Below are 22,173 nucleotides of genomic sequence, written 5' to 3'. Positions count from 1 at the left end.
CTCTATTGCTATCACTGTCACCAGGGGTCTCTTCATAGTCCCCAAATCCAGAACAGACTCTGGAAAACACAATACTACATAGACCCATGACTACATGGAACTCTATTCCACATCAAGTAACTCAAGCGAGCAGTAAAATCTGATGGAAAAAAAAACAGATACAACTACAGGTTATGGAATGAAGTGGACTGTGAAGAGACATAAACACAGGCACACACACACATACGCAGACACACGCTAACACACGTACATTGTAATGTTGTAATATTGTTGTATTGTGGTATTATGCATTTTGTATTGAAAATATGTAATGGTAGAGTAGTGGTGTAATAATGTGTTGTATATGTTGTACTGTTTTATTTATTTTTTGTGATGTAGTTGCCTTAATCATGTTTGGACTCCAGGAAGAGTATGGGGATTCTTAGTAAATACAAATACACACTCTCAAGAACACGATGCTCACTGTGTAACAAACACCCCCCCAAAATTATTTGTATTTCTGCCTGCCTGTCCGTCTCTCTGTCTGTGAACCAAAGGCCACTTGCTGGGCCTGTCCCACGACGACTCCAAGTTCTGCGAAGAGCGTTTTGGCGCCAGCGCGGACAAGCGTCTCATGTCTTCCATCCTGACCTCCATCGACGCCTCCAAACCCTGGAGCCGCTGCACCTCAGCTACCATCACTGACTTCTTTGACGATGGCAACGGTAAGACATGAAGAGGGAGATGAGTGAAGGAGAGCAGGGAAGAATGGCAGGATAGGATAGAGGGGGGATGAGAAGAGGAGAGAGGAGAGGAGAGAATGAAATCCAGAAGAATTTTGGCACTCCAGGCCTAGAGTTGACTATCCCTGAACTAATGGTTGGGGAGTTAACCAAGTTTTTATTGTAAATGTCAGGAGAATAACTTACTTGGTTAAACAATGGACTCACCTACTGTACATAGTTAATGTGCTGTTGTCTTTGCCAAATTGAATCCAATGTCCCTTCACAACTATCGAGTGGCAGAGTAGAATGATCATAGGTTTGACAAACCAGACAGACAAACAGCCGTTGGCATTGGACACCATGTCTACCTCTCTCCCCCTCTACAGCCGACTGTCTCCTGGACTCTCCTCGCCAGCCCATGCTCGGCTCAGAGGAGCTGCCCGGCCAGAGCTATGACGCCGTGCGCCAGTGCCGCCTGGCGTTTGGGCCTGAGTACACGGTCTGCCCAGGCATGGACGTGTGCGCCCGCCTGTGGTGTGCAGTGATACGCCAGGGCCAGATGGTGTGCCTGACCAAGAAGCTGCCCGCCGTGGAGGGCACGCCGTGTGGCAAGGGTCGCATCTGCCTCCAGGGAAAGTGCGTGGACAAGACCCGCAAGAGACACTACTCGGTAAGGACAGGGCGGAGGGCGAGAGGGCGGGAGGGGAGGAGAGGGAATGGGCAGCAACAACGCAATAGTCTGACAGCATAGACAGGGTGGAAGGTAGTGAAAGGGATGAGTGCTACTTTATTATGATGTATTATTCTCTGGAGAGGGAAGGAGGGAGGGAGGAAAGGAGGGGATGGGAAGGAGAGGAGAGGAAGAGTGTTGAGAGAAGGAACGGGAGGCAACAATGCAAAAATTATAAATAAAATGTATTGTCACAAACACCAGATAGGTGCAGTGAAATGTGTTGTTTTACAGGATCAGCCATAGTAGTATGGCACCCCTGGAGCACATTAGGGTTAAGTACCTTGCTCAAGGGCACATCAACAGATTTTCACCTTGTCGGCTCAGTATTCCAACCAGCGACCTTTCGATTACTCACCCAACGCTATAACCACTAGGCTACCTCCTGCCCAATAGGGTGACAACATCTCAAATTATACTACTTGGTGAGAGGAATGAAGGTGGGAGAGAGGGAGGAGTGTAGGGAGAGTGGTAGTAGAGGGGGGCGGGTGGACTGTGGAGTAGGGTGAGTAGGGTGAGAGTGCCAACAATAGCATTGAGAGACACTATAAAACAAGGAGAGGGAGCATAGAGAGAGGGACAGAGAGAATGAGAGGCAGGGATGGAGTTAGGTGAAAGTGTGGACAAGTGCCACAGGAAATATACACTGAGTGTACAAAACATTAAGGACACCTGCTCTTTCAATGACATTGATTGACCGAGTGAAAGCTTTGATCCCTTATTTATGTCACTTGTTAAATCGACTTCAATCAGTGTAGATGAAGGAGAGGAGACGGGTTAAAGAAGGATTTTCTAAGCCTTGAGACAGTTGAGCCGTGGATTGTGTACATGTGTCATTCAGAGCGTGAATGGGCAAGACGAAAGATTTAAGTGCCTTTGAACGGGGTATGTTAGTAGGGGCCAGGTGTAGGGCTGCGGCGGTCCTGAAATTTTGTCAACCTGTGATTCTCAAGCAAATAACTGCCCCTCTCATGGTAATTGACCCTAATTACCATAAACACATTTAGCATCTCCTAGCTTCCACACATAGCCTACAAGCCACTGATGCAGACCTTTGGAACATCTACATTTTAAGTCTAATAAATCCATGTAATATAGGCTACACCATCACAGTAAATCCATTATTTATTTTAGACAGGTCTACGGAAACATGATTTGAAGAAAATGTAGTCTATTTCCGAAGAAAAGAATAGCATACTCTGAGTTGTCCTTATGTTCGGCCCTGATCTGGCTATGCCATATGGCTGAGGGCTACGCTAGTTCATTTAGTAGACAAGATTTGCTTAGAATTCCGTGGCAGTATTTTATATTATTGCATAGTATGAAGAATATAATTGAAAATAACTGAATATAGTAGAAAGGATATTCTGCGCCTAATCTGTGTTGAGCTGTTAAAAAAGAAACTGCTACTCCTATATGCTTAATTTAGAGTTATTTATGTAACTTTAGTTGTGATACAAATGTTGGGCAAAAAAAAAGTCCATGCCAGTGGCCATTGTGCCCTTGGGCTGAATATAATAATTATAATTCCCTTCTCCCGGCTGTGTGACGAAGCACCTCTCACTCACATTGCTCTCCGTCATGTGATTGAGTATTTCTCACAGGCTACAAGTGAAGACAGACACATCGGGGATGCAACTGCACACATCCTTATCCAATTCCGAGGCGCATATTGAAGATATTGGAAGAACTGTCCACATTTACTTTTCGTCAGCCAACAAGATGATTAGGCCTAACAAACAGCAAAAGCACTAGGCTATGTCAATATACTATCGCCCATAGTACAAAAGTTGACCTATTCTGAGAAAGAAAATAAATATTCCAAACATAGTCTGGGACAATTGTGGGATCCCAAATTAATACAACCACTAGCATTAAAAAAAACTGTTTTAAGCAATGAGCCTGACACAACAGATCAGAACGTTTAGCTTAAAATGTTGATAAACTATTAGGCTATTTCTTCACATTATAAGCTCAGCAATGTGCACACGGCAGTATGAATATGAATGTTCCATTAGCTGGAAATCAGCATCCTCAATAGTGACCGCAAGTGCGGTTATGCATGTACTGCTTTTATTATAAAGGTGCATTTTTATGGTGAAAAAGTTATTCCCCAAACTTGAAATTCACGCTCTGTGATGCCAGTTAATGTGCTTCATTTTAAGAAGTTTTTTGGCCACTTTAATGTCTTGATACAAACCTTGTCAAAATATATCGGCCTACATGAGGTGTGTGACCATGATTTTAAAAAGTCGCAAAAAAAAGGCAGGCACTGTTTCTTGCCTTAAGCTGGGCATCATTCACAAGTAATAATATATCATTCACAACTGGTAGGCTAATATTGTCACCCATCAGACTATTCTTGAATCTAGTCTTTACATGTACAAGGTGTTCTAAATGTTTTGTACTCTCAGTGTAGCGGTAAAGGGAGGGTAGGAGAGAGTTGGAACGAATTAGAAGGTTCCCGTGACGTTGTAATTTATTTAGGCTTTACTGTCACATACTCTCAATTAATCTAATTCCCATTGAATTTGATTTGGAACAAGATTACCAGAGGAGTGACTGGGTGTATTTTTGGCAGGTCGGAGAAGGAGGGAAAGAATGTTTCTTTTGAATGTGGGCATGCCTGTGTGTTTACTATGTCTCCCTCCTCTCAGACTGTCCTCTTAGCAGGCTGTTTCTATTGAGTCTTTTCAACTTCTGAGTCCCTGAGTTTCAGTCACTCTTATGACAAGCAGCACAGAACTCATTATACTTTAATCGTTAACCACCATTCTGGTTGTCTTTGTGCTGAAACATTACATTCAAAAAATGTTCCTTCTATTAGAGTTACAGTGTAAGAGTGTCACTTCATTTTGAATTATTTAAAGAGACATCCCATCTGAATCACTGTCAACAGAATATACAAAGCCTACTGTATATGCTTTGGTCATTCATATTTTGACTTGTGGCTATTGACACTAATGATATGTCAGGCTATAGTCACCTAACTAGAATATAGTTCTAGACCAACTAGACATATTCAGTGTTGTGGAGTCGTAAACTACATGTTTTTGCGACTAGTAAATTTAACCACATTTTACAGAAGCTTGTTTGTGTTTTCAGTAGTTAATAACTTTTTTGCCATGTAAGTGGTGTAGCTAGCTAATCACTGGAAACATACACTACTTTAAAAAATATATATATGGTTGTTGGCAAGAATTCCTTTTCTTTTTCAGCAGCAGACCTGCCTAATTCTCACTTGATACATTGTTTTTGTGTTTAATAGGCAAAATGACACATTCTGTCAACGTCTGACTCCAGTGATTTGTTCTTGCAATTTCAGATTTAGTAACTTTAGATAAGTAAATTATATTTTTCTTAAGGGTAGATTTAGTGTAGGTTAACTTCTTCCCGTGTGCAGTATTTGGTAGCTTGGTAAACTAAATATTCAGAGTAGATTCCCAAACACGGTCTATATTGTATATCTAGACCAACTTGCTAGACATCTAACTAGAATATACAGTAGATCTATCTAGACCAATGATCTATTTCAAAGTAATCACAAACAAAATGTTCAATGAAAATATGCATGTTTATTTTGGATGGGAAGAGGAGAGGGGAGCGAATGGGATTGGAGGATAGGTGAGGAGAGCATAGGAGAGGGCAGGAGGTTTCACACCTGCTGGAGGGTGGTCCCCCTGGGGGGCCTAAGGGTGAAGAGGAGGAGGGTACAACGACCCATTGAGAGCTGCAACAAAATAAAAACAGGACATAGGGGGGTTAGGTTAATCCTAGGATCAAAGATGAGGGGTTACAGTCCATTGTTAGTTTATTGATTATGTGTTGGGTTAGGGCAATAAAATGTTCTACTCCTGACCATAATACTACATAGCAACTGTCCCTGTAGGATATCATCTCTCTTTCATTCTCGACCATCCTACTCACCAGCCTCTGTCTCTCATTCACCAATGCCTCTCGCTCCTCCTTCCTCCTCTCCAACTCCTTCTTCATCCACTCCTTGACTGCGATTTCCTTTTCTCTTTTCTCTATCTCTCCGTTCTTTCTGTCCAGGAGTTTGGCTTGATTTTCCAGATTCCTCCTCTCTCCATCTCTTCAACATTGACTCCTGCCCCAGTCTATTCATTTTCATCCTCTCCCTCTCCATCCTCACTCCATTTCCTTCCACCTCCTCTCTCTCCTTCCTCAGCCTCTCCTTCTCCTTCTCCATCTTCCTTGTCTTTCCCTCTGTCAACTCTTTCTCTTTCTCCAGCTGCGCTTCAACCTCTCCACTTCCTCTCCCTTCACCTTCACATCCTCTTCCCAGTTCTGAACATTCTCCTTCTCCTCCCTGACAGCCATCCTCTTTTCCATCAGCCACTTGATTTTCAGAACAATCTGCCGCCTCTCTCTTCTCAAAATCTTCTCTTCTCTCCCTGCAGTCTTCTCCATCTTCTCCACCTGCATCTCCCTCTTCTCCACCTCCCTCCTTGCCACCTCAACCTCTTTTCTCACCTCTGCCACCTCCTTCCTATCCTCCTCCACCTTCTTCCTCTCCTCCGCCATCTCATTCCTCTCCTCCACCACCTTCTTCCTCTACTCCGCTACCTCCTTCTCCTCCACCACCTCCTTCCTCTCCACCTGCTCCTCCCTCTTCTCCATTACCTCATCCCTCCTCTTAAACTCCTCCTCCATCCTCCTTAACTCCTCCTCCTTCTTCTGGTTGGACTCCGAACTTTTCTTATCCTCCTCCATGGCTTTGAGCTGAAGGATAGTCTGTAAGAATGATAATCCGTAAGTCTGTAAGAGAGTACATGTTAATTTTACAGCCTATTTCAGCCCAACAGTCATGATCGCTGGTCATGATGACCCACTCAGACCTGGGTTCAAAACCTATATGAAATCTTTCAAATACTTTGATCATTGCTCTATACTGCTTGGAGTGCCAGATGGGTGGGGTTTACCATTTTTGGACTATTCTATTGGTCCATTGAGGAAAGCTCAATTGAGCACAAGGTCCTGAACCCAGGTCTGAACCCACTACAACTAACAACCCAACAACCAATAGAATGAAGTGTAGTGTGATAGAATATAGAATTATAATTAATTATTGTAATTATATAGGTTGATAGTTGTCGTGGGATAGAATTGGAATGAATAGAACCCATAGAATGAATCATTCTAATTCTATGGGTTGATAGTTGTAGTAAGACAGAATTCAGAATTAGAATGAATAGAACCTGTAGAATGAATCATTGTTATTCTATCTAACAATTGAACCTGAGTTTAAATCTGTGCTTGATTGAGCTTGCCTGGCGCATTGGAACCAATGGAATACTCCCAAAAGTGTGAACCCTGCCCATCTGGCACCTCAGACAGGCTTAAGCAATGCTGAAAGTATTATATATTTTCTTTGAAGATTTAGAATACTAGGCCTATTTGAACCCAGATCTACTAACAACATTATATCTTTCCATGATGAGGAACTTGTTACCATTAGTCTAATAATATCATGGATTCGTTTTTACTAACAGTTTAGAAACAGTCAAATACACAAAGTACATAAAATACATAAAGTAAAAAACAGAAACTTGACAATCACTTTAGAGACTGCCAGCCTCCGTGACCTCCCCTTCATTGTCAAGACCTAAAACAATACAAAATACTATACAAACAATATACAGTATATACAATATATAAACAATATATATATATATATATATATGGTAAATGTTCATGTCATAGAGGTAAATCAGGATAGATGTATCTCTGTGATGTCATCACAGTTCTGGAATTGCAAATATCAATATTCTAGATTATATAATAATGATATCAACATCTATAGCATGTACAATTATAGTAAGCCCAGTAATGAATAAGAAATAATAATACAAATGTAAAATTAAAAACACACAACAAACAAACAAAGAAGAATAGAGACAAATCGTAAAAAATCAAGACAGTTCAGATCAGCTTTCTCTCCCCCAATCCTAACCTTAACCATTAGTTGGGAAAATGCTAAACTGACCCAAGATCAGCATCTAGGGGCAACTTCACCCTATACCCTCAAGATGTTGTAGGCTAGCATGTGAACTAGCATAGCACAATGCAACAGTCTGACTTTGCCTTGATGTACTGGGTCGCCTTTGAACATTACTTTGATTTCTATCATCATCATTACTTTCATTTCTATCACCCCACAACCCTCTCAATGTATTCAACTTGCACAGACCATCACCTGCATGCAGATACACAAATGGATCACACACACACACACACACACACACACACACACACACACACACACACACACACACACACACACAAACACATGCATCACACATGCACAGACAAATGCATTACACACACACACAGACACACATTTTACACGTGGCTTGGCTGCCAACTTTTAATGTGCTCACTAGGCAACTTTAACAGTACTCGCTTATCTCTCTCCTCACTCTCCTCCTCTGATCTCTCTCCTCTCTCTCTCTCTATCTCTCTCAATCTATTTCCTATCACCTCCATCTCTCATATCTCCTCTTTCTCTTTCATCTTCCCGCTCTCCTCTCCTCATTCTCCTCTCCAAGGCATCTAACCATGGTAGTTGGAGTTCGTGGGGTCCGTGGGGGGCATGTTCGAGGACGTGTGGTGGAGGGGTGCAGTTCGCCCAGCGTCTATGTAACAACCCGCCACCCCGAAACAATGGGCGCTACTGCACCGGCAAGAGAGCCATCTACAGGTCCTGCAGTGCCACCCCGTGCCCCTCGCCCAGTGAGTGTAGCACTGCAGATTGACTAGCTGACGTGTGTGATCACATAGTGGTATAGACACGCATAAGCACACACAAGTATACATTTGCTCAGGCAAATACACAGGCTTACAATAGATCAATGAATGGTAAATATTTTGACTCTCTCTTTCACACACACAAACACACACACACACACACACACACACACACACACACACACACACACACACACACACACACACACACACACACACACACACACACACACACAGACACACACACACACAATTCTAATGTTCCCACTCTAACGTGTGGTGGAACTTTCCTCCTCTAGGTAAGAGTTTCCGCCAGGAGCAGTGTGAGGTGCGGAATGGCCCCCAGACAGACCCTAAGGGGATGAAGACCTTTGTGGAGTGGGTACCCAAGTTCGCAGGAGTGCTCCCCAAAGATGTGTGCAAGCTGACATGCCGGGCTAAGGGCACAGGCTACTATGTGGTGTTCTCGCAGAGGGTGAGTGAATAAGAGAAGAGCACTAGGGAGTGAAAGAGTGTGAGTGAGGGTACAGTACTTTGGAGTGCTGTCTTCCACTAGTCCACTACCTACAGTGCCTTGCGAAAGTATTCGGCCCCCTTGAACTTTGCGACCTTTTGCCACATTTCAGGCTTCAAACATAAATAAATAAAACTGTATTTTTTTGTGAAGAATCAACAACAAGTGGGACACAATCATGAAGTGGAACGACATTTATTGGATATATCAAACTTTTTTAACAAATCAAAAACTGAAAAATTGGGCGTGCAAAATTATTCAGCCCCTTTACTTTTAGTGGAGCAAACTCTCTCCAGAAGTTCAGTGAGGATCTCTGAATGATCCAATGTTGACCTAAATGACTAATGATGATAAATACAATCCACCTGTGTGTAATCAAGTCTCCGTATAAATGCACCTGCACTGTGATAGTCTCAGGGGTCCGTTAAAAGCGCAGAGAGCATCATGAAGAACAAGGAACACACCAGGCAGGTCCGAGATACTGTTGTGAAGAAGTTTAAAGCCGGATTTGGATACAAAAATATTTCCCAAGCTTTAAACATCCCAAGGAGCACTGTGCAAGCGATAATATTGAAATGGAAGGAGTATCAGACCACTGCAAATCTACCAAGACCTGGCCGTCCCTCTAAACTTTCAGCTCATACAAGGAGAAGACTGATCAGAGATGCAGCCAAGAGGCCCATGATCACTCTGGATGAACTGCAGAGATCTACAGCTGGGGTGGGAGACTCTGTCCATAGGACAACAATCAGTCGTATATTGCACAAATCTGGCCTTATGGAAGAGTGGCAAGAAGAAAGCCATTTCTTAAAGATATCCATAAAAAGTGTCGTTTAAAGTTTGCCACAAGCCACCTGGGAGACACACCAAACATGTGGAAGAAGGTGCTCTGGTCAGATGAAACCAAAATTGAACTTTTTGGCAACAATGCAAAACATTATGTTTGGCGTAAAAGCAACACAGCTGAACACACCATCGCCACTGTCAAACATGGTGGTGGCAGCATCATGGTTTGGGCCTGCTTTTCCTCAGCAGGGACAGGGAAGATGGTTAAAATTGATGGGAAGATGGATGGAGCCAAATACAGGACCATTCTGGAAGAATACCTGATGGAGTCTGCAAAAGACCTGAGACTTGGACGGAGATTTGTCTTCCAACAAGACAATGATCCAAAACATAACGCAAAATCTACAATGGAATGGTTCAATAATAAACATATCCAGGTGTTAGAATGGCCAAGTCAAAGTCCAGACCTGAATCCAATCGAGAATCTGTGGAATGAACTGAAAACTGCTGTTCACAAATGCTCTCCATCCAACCTCACTGAGCTCGAGCTGTTTTGCAAGGAGGAATGGGAAAAAATGTCAGTCTCTCGATGTGCAAAACTGATAGAGACATACCCCAAGCGACTTACAGCTGTAATCGCAGCAAAAGGTGGCGCTACAAAGTATTAACTTAAGGGGGCTGAATAATTTTGCACGCCCAATTTTTCAGTTTTTGATTTGTTAAAAAAGTTTGAAATATCCAATAAATGTCGTTCCACTTCATGATTGTGTCCCACTTGTTGTTGATTCTTCACAAAAAAATACAGTTTTATATCTTTATGTTTGAAGCCTGAAATGTGGCAAAAGGTTGCAAAGTTCAAGGGGGCCGAATACTTTTGCAAGGCACTGTATGTTAGCAAGACTTGTAGTGTCCGTTCTGCTAGTATGACAATGACGATGATGATGATGATATTGATATAGCCATGATAATACAGTGCCTTCAGAAAGAATTCACACCCCTTGACTTTTCCCACATTTGTTGTGTTACAAAGTGGGATTGAAATTGATTTAATTGTCATTTTTGGTAAAAAATCTACACAAAATAGTCTGTAATGTCAAAGTGGAAGAAAAATTTGAACATGTATAAAATATAACAATAAAAAAACACTAATAATTCTTGATTAGATAAGTATTCACCACCTTGAGACAAAACATGTTAGAAACACCTTTGGCAGCAATTACAGCTGAGGCTTTTTGGTTAAATCTCTAAGGGCTTCGCACACCTGAATTGGACAATATTTGCCAATTTTTCTTATTCTTCAAGCTCTGTCAAAATGGTAACTAGGCCACACAGGGACATTCAATGTCGCATTGGAAAGCAACTCCAGTGTAGATTTGGCCTTGTGTTTTAGGTTATTGTCCTGCTCAATTGTGAATTTGTCTCCTAGTGTCTGTTAGAAAGAAGACTGAACCAGGTTTTCCTCTAGGATTTCGCCTGTGCTTAGCTGTATTCCATTTCTTTTTATCCTAAAAAATCTCCCTGGTCCTTGCCGATGACAAGCACACCCATAACATGATGCAGCCACCACCATGCTTGAAAATATAAAGAATGGTACTAAGTGAAGGGTTGTGTTGGTTTACCCCATACATAACGCTTTGTATTCAGGACAAAAAGTAAAGCCACATTTTTTGCAGTATTACTTAAGTGCCTTGTTGCAAACAGGATGCAGGTTTTGGAATATGTTTGATATATTATATATATATAATATTGATACACCATCCAAAGTGTAATTAATAACTTCACCATGCTCAAAAGGCTATTCCACATCTGCTTTTTTTTTTGCACATATATCAATCGGTGCCCTTCTTTTGCTTGAAATTCATTACTCGATTGAGGGACCTTAACAGATAATTGTATGTGTGGGGTACAGTGATGGGGTAGTCATTCAAAAGTCATATTAACCACTATTATTGAACACAGAATGAGTCCGTGCAACTTATGTGTTTTAAGCCATTTTTTACTCCTGAACTTATTTCGGCTTGCCATAACAAAGGGGTTGAATATTTATTGACTCAAGACATTTCAGCTTTTAATTGTTTTAATTTCAAAAATGTTCTACAAACAAAATTCCGCTTTGACATTATGGGGTATTGTGTGTGATCAGGCTGTAACACAACAAAAAAATGTAAAAAGTCAAGGGGTGTGAATACTTTCTGAAGGCACTGTACATGATAATATACCCATGATGATGATGATGAAGATGATAGATTTATTTTATGTACCGCTATTCATACAGAATCTCAAAGTCGCTTTAAAAATATATATTTCAGGGAGATGGTCTACCACAGATAAATAATGACGCAGTTCAGTAAAGTAGAGTTGAATGCAGGTGGCGTCGATAGTTCATCATACAGCCAGCGAGAGAAAAATAACAGTCAGATGGTCAGGCTCTTCATCAGGCACCACTGTCATTGAAGTTCACAGCTACTCCTCCTTTGTAGGTAGGCTAAAACATCTACCACCAAATCTGTAGCACCCACCTGGGTAATGCTTCTGCAGCTATAAGCGCCTGTGAGACCACCACACCTCGGCAGTAATCAGCAACAATCTCCTACGAGGCGAGCCTCTATGATGATGAAGACTACAACAACAACAACAACCAATATGCTAATATCTCCTTCTCCAGGTGGTGGACGGGACAGAATGTCGACCGTACAGCAGCTCAGTGTGTGTGAAGGGCAAGTGTGTGCGTACCGGCTGTGACGGCATCATCGGCTCCAAGCTGCAGTTTGACAAGTGTGGCATCTGTGGAGGGGACAGCACCGGCTGCATCAGAGTGATAGGCAACTTCACCAAGATGAGGTAAGGGAATCCACATACACACACTGAAGTTGAAAAAACACTTGGTGTTTACATGTGTATTTGTCAGATGCGCAGCACCAAGAAAATACCAAATCAAAATCAAAAATGGCCTTTACTTAATTATTCAAAATTCTAAATATTTGTTTGGAGGCAATGATTCTTGTTAATTGTGTAATTTCTCTCACCTGTAATAAGTTGCAGGTGCGTATAGGTAAAAATAGCCGTTCAAACAATTTTGAAAAATAAAAACATTCCGCTCCGTTGCACTCAATTGTAAAGTGAAAGTGTGCGAGTAAACTGTATTTTAACACATCTGTACATCTTTAGTACATTTGAAGGAATGGTCTATAGATTGGAGAGAAAGACAGCTTTCATTCGACACATTGACACATTCTTCTTAAAACTTCTTGTGACTCTCAAACCCGGATCCGGGAGCGTAATCATTGCCTGACACGAATTAGCATAACGCAACGGATATAAATCTTCCTAGAAAATATTCCTATTCATGAAAATCACAAGTGAAATATATTGGAACACAGCTTAGCCTTTTGTTAATCACCCTGTCATCTCAGATTTTCAAAATATGCTTTACAGCCAACGCTAGACAAGCATTTGTGTAAGTTTATCATAACCTAGCATAGCATTATGCCTTGCTAGCAGCAGGCAACCTTGTCACGGATATCAGAAAAGCAATCAAATTAAATTGTTTACCTTTGATGAACTTTGAATGTTTTCACTCACGAGACTCCCAGGTAGATAGCCAAAGTTCATTTTTTCCCAAAATATTATTTTTGTAGGCGAAACAGCTCCGTTTGTTCTTCACGTTTGGCTGAGAAATCGCCCGGAAATTGCGGTCACCACAACGGCGAAAAATATTCCAAATTAGCTCCATAATATCGACAGAAACATGGCAAACGTTGTTTAGATTCCATCCTCAAGGTGTTTTTCTAATATCTATTCGATAATATATCCGTCGGGACAATTCGTTTTTCACTAGAACCGATTGGAGTAATGGCTACCTCTGTATTTTACGTGAGAATCTCTCTCGGAGCCACCATATGACCACTTACCTACGGCTATTCTTCAACAGAAATGCGTAAAACTACGTCACAATGCTGTAGACACCTTGGGGAATACGTAGAAAGCGTAAGCTCGTTGATGGTACATTCACAGCCAAATAGGGAGTCATTGGAACGCAGCGTTTTCAAAACCTGGGGCACTTACGGATTGGATTTTTCTCAGGCTTTCGCCTGCAACATCATGTTATACTCACAGACAATATCTTTACAGTTTTGGAAACGTTAGAGTGTTTTCTATCGAAAGCTGTCAATTATATGCATATTCTAGCATCTTTTCCTGACAAAATATCCCATTTAAAACGGGAAGGTTTTTTTTCCAAAAATGAAAATACTGCCCCCTAGTACCAACAGGTTTTAAAGATATACATTTCTCACACTCACTCTTTCACTCCCTCTCACATCCACCCTTCTCCCTCATCTCTCTATACAGTGGCAAGAAAAAGTATGAACCCTTTGGAAATACATGGATTTCTGTATAAATTGGTCCTAAAATTTGATCTGATCTTCATCTAGGTCACAACAATAGACAAACACAGTCGGTTTCAACTAATAACACACATTTATTGAACACACCGTGTAAACATTCACAGTGCAGTGTGGGGAAAGTATGTGAACCCTTGGATTTAATAACCGGTTGACCCTCCTTTGGCAGTAATAACCTCAACCAAACGTTTTCTGTAGTTGCGGATCAGACCTGCATACCAGTCAGGACGAATTTTAGACCATTCCTCTGTACAAAACTGTTCCAGTTCAGCAATATTCTTGGGATGTCTGGTGTGAACTGTTCTCTTGAGGTCATGCCACAGCATCTCAATCGGGTTGAGGTCAGGACTTTGACTGGGCCACTCCAGAAGGTGTATTTTCTTCTGTTGAACCCATTCGGTTGGGTTCAACTTCTGTTGAGCTTCAATTGGCAGACAGATAGCCTAACATTCTCCTGCAAAATGTCTTGATAAACTTTGGAATTCATTTTTAGCAAGCTGTCCAGGCCCTGAGGCAGCAAAGCAGCCCCAAACCATGATGCTCCCTCCACCATACTTTACAGCTGGGATGAGGTTTTGATGTTGGTGTGCTGTTTATTTTGTCTCCACACATAGTGTTGTGTGTTCCTTACAAACATCTCAACTGTAGTTTCATCTGTACACAGAATATTTTTTTTTTTTTTATTTTTCAAACTTCAGACGTGCAGTAATGTTTTTTTTGGACAGCAGTGGCTTCTTCCGTGGTGTCCTCCCATGAGCACCATTCCTGTTTAGTGTTATACGTATCGTAGACTTGTCAACAGAGATGTTATCATGTTCCAGAGGTTTCTGTAAGTCTTTAGCTGACACTAGGATTCTTCTTAACCTTACTGAGCATTCTGTGCTGTGCTCTTGTAGTCGTCTTTGCAGGACTGCCACTCCTAGGGAGAGTAGCAACAGTGCTGAACTTTCTCCATTTATAGACAATTTGACTTACCGTATGAACATCAAGGCTTTTAGAGATACTTTTGTAACCCTTTCCAGCTTTATGCAAGTCAAAAATTCTTAATCTAAGATCTTCTGAGATCTCTTTTGTTCAAGGCATGGCTCACATCAGGTAATGCTTCTTGTGAATAGCAAACTAAAATTTTGTGAGTGTTTTTTATAGGGCAAGGCAGCCCTAACCAAGATCTCCAATCTCGTCTCATTGATTGGACTCCGGGTTAGTTGACTCCTGACTCCAATTAGCTTTTGGAGAAGTTATTAGCCTAGGGTTTCACATATCTTTTCCAAACTACACTGTGAATGTTTAAATGATGTATACATTATAGACAAGAAAAAATACAATAATTTGTGAGTTATTAGTTTAAGCACACTATGTTTTTCTATTGTTGTGACTCAGATGAAGATCGGATCAAATTTGATGACCAATTTATGCATAAATCCAGGTAATTCCAAAGGGTTCTCATACTTTTTCTTTTCACTGTACGTCATGAGTTTGTAATTCTAAATCACACCTTCTAATGGTGAAGATAGACATACACTATATATACACCCCTTCAAATGAGTGAATTCTGCTATTTCAACCACACCCGTTGCTGACAAGTTTATAAAATTGAGCACACAGCTATGCAATCTCCATAGACAAACAATGACAGTACAATGGCCATACTGAAGAGTTCAGTGACTTTCAACGTGGCACCAACATAGGATGCCACCTTTCCAACGAGTCAGTTTGTAAAATTCTCTCCTGTAAACACTCTCCTGTAACTGCTTTCTCCCCTCTCTCCCTCCCCCATGCAGTAAGGGCTACACAGACGTTGTGAAGATCCCAGAGGGCTCCACCCACATCAAGGTCCGCCAGCACAAGCCCAAGGATCAGCCCCGGTACACAGCCTACCTGGCCCTGCGTCGTCCCGGTGGCGACTACCTCCTCAACGGCAAGTTCATGATCTCTACCTCAGAGACAGTCATCCCCCTCAACGGTTCGGTGCTCAACTACAGTGGCTGGAGCCAGCGGGATGAGTGGCTACACAGCATGGGCCCTGGGGCCCTCAGAGAGGCCCTTACAGTTCAGATTCTGGCCACGGACTCCAAGAGGCCCCTGGATATCCGCTACAGCTTCTTCATGCCCCGTCGGGTTTTGGCTCCACCACCGCCACCTCCCCTGCACACCTCCACAACCACATCCACCACTACTACTACAACAACCACCTCTACAAGATCAAGCAGTAGAACCACATCGGCCCCGTTTTCAGCCATGGCTCTCTCTACAGCCCCAGGGGTGTCGACGGCGGCCTCTGGGCCCCAGTGGGTGACTGGCCCCTGGATGATCTGCTCCAGGACTTGTGACACGGGCTGGCAGAGCCGCACGGTGCAGTGCAAGGACCCGCAGGCCAAGCTGGCCAAGGGTTGCCCTCTGGGCGACCGCCCCTCCGCCTTCAAACAATGCCTAGTGAAAAAGTGTTGAAAGGACCAGAAACTAGACTCCCCTGAAAGTAGGGGCTACACACAGACATTGGTTATTGACAGTCAACCCCTCCTCTTCCTTACCCCCACACCTACTATGCCAGGCCCTGCTTGGCATAGCTACAGACATACGACAGATACATGTGGACACTTCCGAATAGTGCAGCCGCCCCAATCAACAACCACCCACTTGCCAAATCCCTCCTCTATCTGAAGGTTTCGTTTGTATTCCTCTGTTAATGACACATTTTGTTTGCTTTTCTGTATGTTCTTGCTACTGTGGGTTTTTCATGATTGTCCGCTTTGTCTCTTTGTCTTGTGTGACTGCACACCTCTGGACAATGGGCCTCCGTACTAGTCTGTTGCGTGGTACTTTTTCTCCACTTCCCTTCGGGGTCCCCTTTTTCTTCTCGCTCCTCCCACGGCCGATTCTCCACATACGATTGGTCTATCCAACTTCCTGTTTGGATTGCGGACCAGGAAGTAGGCTGGGGGCACAAGCAAGAGCGACCAATCCTTACTGTAACCAGTCCAGAAATGGGGTTGAACCGCACTGCAAACATCCCAGGTCAGAAAATGGACACACAGTGATGGAGTGAGTTGGGGCAGAGCTGTGCCCAACAGCTAGTGCTGAGCGATTAACCTAAATTGTGTTTATTATTTTGGTTTTTAAACAACTAATTGACAGACTTCGTTTCAATTATTTGAATTCCATTTAGTTATGTTTTTTTTCTGTGAAGTCAATGCGTACATTGGGCAGTTTCTCTTGAAATAAATCAACTGAATCCCGAACTGTGCGATGTAGTTGTAGGGAGTTGTAGTTTCCAACAGGCCAATATTCAAAATAATTTAGTGCAGAAAACATGCTAATTAACTACAATGATCATAATCGATTGCGTGCGTACTTGTCCGGTCTGTGTCTTTCTTTTATGCCTGCTACATTAGGTTAGTACAGAAGAATGTGCGATCGAGAGGGATAGAGAGCAGTTACTTTGCGAAGTATCTCTACCTGAAAATGCATAATCTAAGTGGTTGATAGTTGGTATTCAGCAGCATATTTTACTTTTAAGAACTACTAAAATACTGATTTTGTCAGACAGCATAGGCAGCAGCTCTATAGAAATAACTTGGAATTAAATATTAAAATCATAAAATTAAACAAATGTAATATAAACAACTGAAATATTTTATTAAAGTAAAGTAATGTGAATAAATGTTGTTTCAGCATTCAACCCACATAATGCATAGTGCATTTAATATATTTTTTAAATATTGATATTTTAATAATCGAACAAAAACCGAACCGACCTCAAAAAGCACTAATCGCTCAGCACTGCCAACTGCCAATGCCCAGTGACACCTATAGAGTGACTCTGGGCCAAAAGACCATGGTGACCCTTCAACTCTGACCTTTGTGGAGGTTAAAGGTTGTAATGTTATGGGATTACATAATGAGTGGGGCTAAGCTTGACATTTGTGTGTGTGTGTGTGTGTGTGTGTGTGTGTGTGTGTGTGTGTGTGTGTGTGTGTGTGTGTGTGTGTGTGTGTGTGTATTGTAAACATACAAGTGTAAACATATAGTGTTTTTGTCATATTCAGTGTCCTAAACTCTTTTAATGGACTTTAACCCTCAGTTCCATTTGTATCACTATGCGGGCGCTAGAGGGTCGCTACCATTTTGTCACTGTGTTTCTTTGGCTCTCCATGTCTCTGTCTGTCTGTCTGTCTGTCTGTCTGTCTGTCTGTCTGTCTGTCTGTCTGTCTGTCTGTCTGTCTGTCTGTCTGTCTGTCTGTCTGTCTGTCTGTCTGTCTGTCTGTCTGTCTGTCTGTCTAGGAAAAAAAGAAATGATTGCTAGTATGACAATGTGTGCACTGGATACTCGCAAATACAGCAAGAGGGAAACTATCCCAGTCATACCTGACCAAATACACTTCTACAGCTCGCTCGCTCGCTCTTTCTCTCTATCTCTCTCTCACTCGCTCACCCTCTCCATCTCTCATTCAACATATTGACACATTCTTGTTTAAGCTATCCATTTCTCACACTCACTCTTTCACTCACTCTCACATCCACTACCATCCATTCTCCGTCATCCCTCTGTCCCTCATGAGCTTGTAATGCTATACCACACACCTTTTCAAGAGTGATGATAGACATGCATTATACTGGATACATATGGGCTCTTGCCACATAGGCACAACTCCCTATTTCTCATTTCTCATACACAGGCACAGACACACATTCACATAAAGAATACACAACACCCCCAAATGACTTAATTACACATTTAGATATAAACACCAATATCACATATGTACAGAATACATTTTGCACACACACATAAATATGGAAAGAAAATTAAACCACACGCATACAAACACACAGACACACACACACATACTGTATATGTATTACTGTTTGACACTTCCCATGGGAAAAGACCCTTTCGTTGAACGACAGAAACACAGCACTGAACTTGTAATTTATTGTTTGTACAACTGGTATGTGAAATAAAACGTGATGAATTTATTTATTATAATGGCAATGTTGTATCATATTTACTATTTAACTAAGAATATGACTGTGCAGAATAAATCATTTTTAAGAAAAGTGTATTTTCTAGTCATCTACATGAATATATGTACATTAAATGTATATTTTTAAAAGCTCTGTCTGTTTCATTCATTTATTGGACGTGTTCAGAACTTTTTCAAATTTTTACTAGGAAAGACCCTTGGGGTACGAAACATCTTTTGAAAGGGCGAAGTAGCAAAGCATCCTCTCTCTCTCTCTCCCTCTCATTCAGCCTTTTTACATGACATATAAGAGGATAAAGCCTTGTTGCCAGGTCTTGTTAGATTATGGCCTATGGTCATGAAACCATGCATACAGTTGTGCCCCATGACAATGTGATCAAAACTACTCCTGTTAGAGCATGTGACAATGCACTCGGGTCAAATGGAACGTACGGTGATTGGTCCATTCAGGAATTGATTTAAAATCCCAGTTCAATCATTAAAAAATCTCTTCAATGACAGTGAATGGCATTTTTCATTTTGTGAATTGGAATGGACGATGGAGACGGACAGCCAGACTACACCGATCTGCAACAGTATAACAGCGACAGTATAACCGCTAGGAGAGAAGAACTCAAAGACCATTTCCACTCTTTGTGAAGAAGAGAGAAAACAACTGATAGGTGATGAAAGTATAACCATTATAATTCACAGCATAAGTCACAGTTAAGAAAAGGAACATAAAAACCTAGTTGGCTATTGTTTAGTGTCACCCTCACCTCATGGAGTTAAGGGAAGACCATACCCTTGCTCTTCCCTTCTCATTATTCAATGGCTGTACCTCATATACCTGCATTTACTAAGGCGTTGTCTTTAACTTGTTCACTACGCGATTGATGATGATTCCGACGATGATAGATCATTGTACCACAATCCCAGGTCAGATGAGAGTAGAAGTGTGTGCGTGTGTGCAGTGCTGGCATGCGTGCGTGCGTTTACCCTGTTGCTATTAAGAAGACATCAAAAGGGCACAGGGACTACTGTATGAACTGCTCCATGATGAGTAGCGGCGGATGGAGTTTGATATGCAAAAGTGCAAACGTCAGATTTGACACACACACACACACACACACACACACACACACTCTAGAATGTAGTGACATTCATTCCTTTTTATAGCCAATGGGGATGTAGTGTACTTAACCTTCACGCCCTCATATAAATGAATATGCGTGCTAAATGTTGTGTAGTAGACTCCATCTCTCCGTATGACTTGTCCATTAAGATAGCGTAATAACTGTTACTCCCTTAAGAAACTGATATGTGTACAACAATCATGGTGTAGCTGCATATGCTATTATATAATAGCCCTGTCTCCCTTCACAGGGGCAATATGGGGTTCAGTGATCACTCATTTAAAAGTTGAAAAATTGATGTAGCAATCCCAGATTGCCCCTTTAAGGGCTGATATGTTCACTATGTTCTAGTGTAATTTATTGCTCCATTCTAGGGAATAGTAAGAGTGCTGTAGAGTCACTGTAAGTCCCTATGTGGCCTGTCGAGTGTTTGCATTGATGGAAATTACAGTCCCGTGGTACTGAAGTCAGAACACTGAGGTCAAATGTGATGTTGTGCTGCCATCTGCAGGCTATAGGGCTTTTGTAACCAAGAAATTATCTTGACATACACAATAATACTATATGACTAGGCCTTGCAAACCCTTTTCTGTGCCTAAATGTAATACCCAATAAAAACAACAACACCAACCTATTGCCTTCACTTGTGATCCCAAAATAACATTGGACCTCAGAATAAGACATTTAGAGAGAGCAGAGGTGCCATGTCCATATATGCCATTGAGCAGACTCTTTTATCCAAAGCGACTTACAGTTTTTTGTGTGGGTGGCCCCAGGAATTGAACCCCGAATCCTGCTGTTGCAAGTGCCATGCTCTACCAACTGAGCCATACAGGACAAGATGTCCCTTTATGTCCCAAGATGTCCCTTTACATGTGTGACATGTCAATGCACACAAATAGCATGTGCCATGTATTGGATTTATGGCAGTAGTGGAGCCATAGCCATGGTCCTTTGATACTTTTTTCCACGGTCCACGCCTGACATCTGTTGGAGAACTATGTCACGACAACTATTCCCTCTACCCGACCTGTTGCGTTTAAGGTGGCCCATCACGCTTCTCCCCTCGAAATGGTCAATTAAATTAGCATGATGTAGACTCCAACTAATGCGTTAAAAACGCATTTAGTGAATTGATTATAAATGTTCCCCTCATATACTCTACTTGCCAGGCCATATTCATAACAGACTCGCAGTTCACTAAGAGGGTGAGACCACCGTGTATGGCACTTTATCCATCTTATCTCTTGATCTTTTCCCTTGGCTATTGGTGTTCCTGCACTGTACCTGTGACGTCTCGTTTTGTTCCCATACGGTATGTACCAATTGTCTGTCCTGTCATCTGGGTGAATAGACTAACATGTACATGTAAATAGACTTACTACAGATAGACACGGCTGTGTTTTGTATTTTATTGGTGTGTCATGTATCATTATTCTAACGTGGTATATAATACTAAGCAAATAATTACTCGGTCACTAGGAGGGGGCGAGTAATCCGTCGATAATTATTTTGGTACGGTTCCAGAGTTCTGGATTTACACAAGTGATGCGGTTTGCACCGTATGTTTGAGAGGGGGGGGGGGGCTGGGAGAGGAGGGGGTGTCCGCCCAAGGAGAGGGGCCACGGCCTCGGAGAGTTGAGTGGAGGAGATGCGTCCAAGGGACTATTCCACCTTAAGAACTCACCGGCCCCTCTGCGCTCCCTCTCCCCGAAGAGCTACGGAATCCCACCAGGCCGCCACGGCGCACGGCTCGCTTGACACTGCGGCGATGCAAACGACTCCAAGCTCCGGGTATCGAGCCCTGGTGCTATAGATGCCATGTCTGACATGCTATCCCCAGATCCCCAGTTTCACAGACACCACAACCCTGCCACATATAAACCACTGCTACCCTCATGAAGTATAATTTACATTCAACGTGTGGGTATAGCCTATATATGAGCACCGCGTAAAAGTAGCAGGGGCGAAAAGTATGAGAGTTTTTAGTGTAAATGATGAGAACATTTAGGGGGAGGACGGGGTATGGGAAGAGGAGTGAGGGCTATAGTCCCGCCTACAAGCGGAGCAGGGGGAAAAAAAGTTTCCTGGGCCAAACGCGTTCCACTCCACATTGATTGATTATTATGGCACGTCTCTATGTCTGCGTTTTGTTGCGCACGAGATTT

General features: G+C 42.2%; 1 protein-coding gene across 1 annotated transcript in view; it reads left to right on the top strand.

Annotated features, from left to right (window-relative positions):
- The window catches only part of LOC110495974 (A disintegrin and metalloproteinase with thrombospondin motifs 5), a 34,006-nt gene extending 15,119 nt beyond the window's left edge, over positions 1-18,887 (top strand). Inside the window, exons 3-8 of the mRNA XM_021571544.2 lie at positions 537-704; positions 1,091-1,374; positions 8,004-8,187; positions 8,502-8,677; positions 12,168-12,343; positions 15,687-18,887. Of these exons, the coding sequence (XP_021427219.2) occupies positions 537-704; positions 1,091-1,374; positions 8,004-8,187; positions 8,502-8,677; positions 12,168-12,343; positions 15,687-16,353 (1,655 nt within the window). The 3' untranslated portion in view covers positions 16,354-18,887. The remainder of the gene's footprint in view (positions 1-536; positions 705-1,090; positions 1,375-8,003; positions 8,188-8,501; positions 8,678-12,167; positions 12,344-15,686) is intronic.
- The last annotated feature ends 3,286 nt before the right edge of the window (positions 18,888-22,173 follow it).

Source organism: Oncorhynchus mykiss, chromosome 18 (genome assembly GCF_013265735.2).
Source record: "Oncorhynchus mykiss isolate Arlee chromosome 18, USDA_OmykA_1.1, whole genome shotgun sequence".
NCBI classification, from domain to species: Eukaryota; Metazoa; Chordata; class Actinopteri; order Salmoniformes; family Salmonidae; genus Oncorhynchus; species Oncorhynchus mykiss.
The sequence above is the reverse complement of the archived record's forward strand: the minus strand, read 5'-3'. Positions and strand labels throughout refer to the sequence as shown.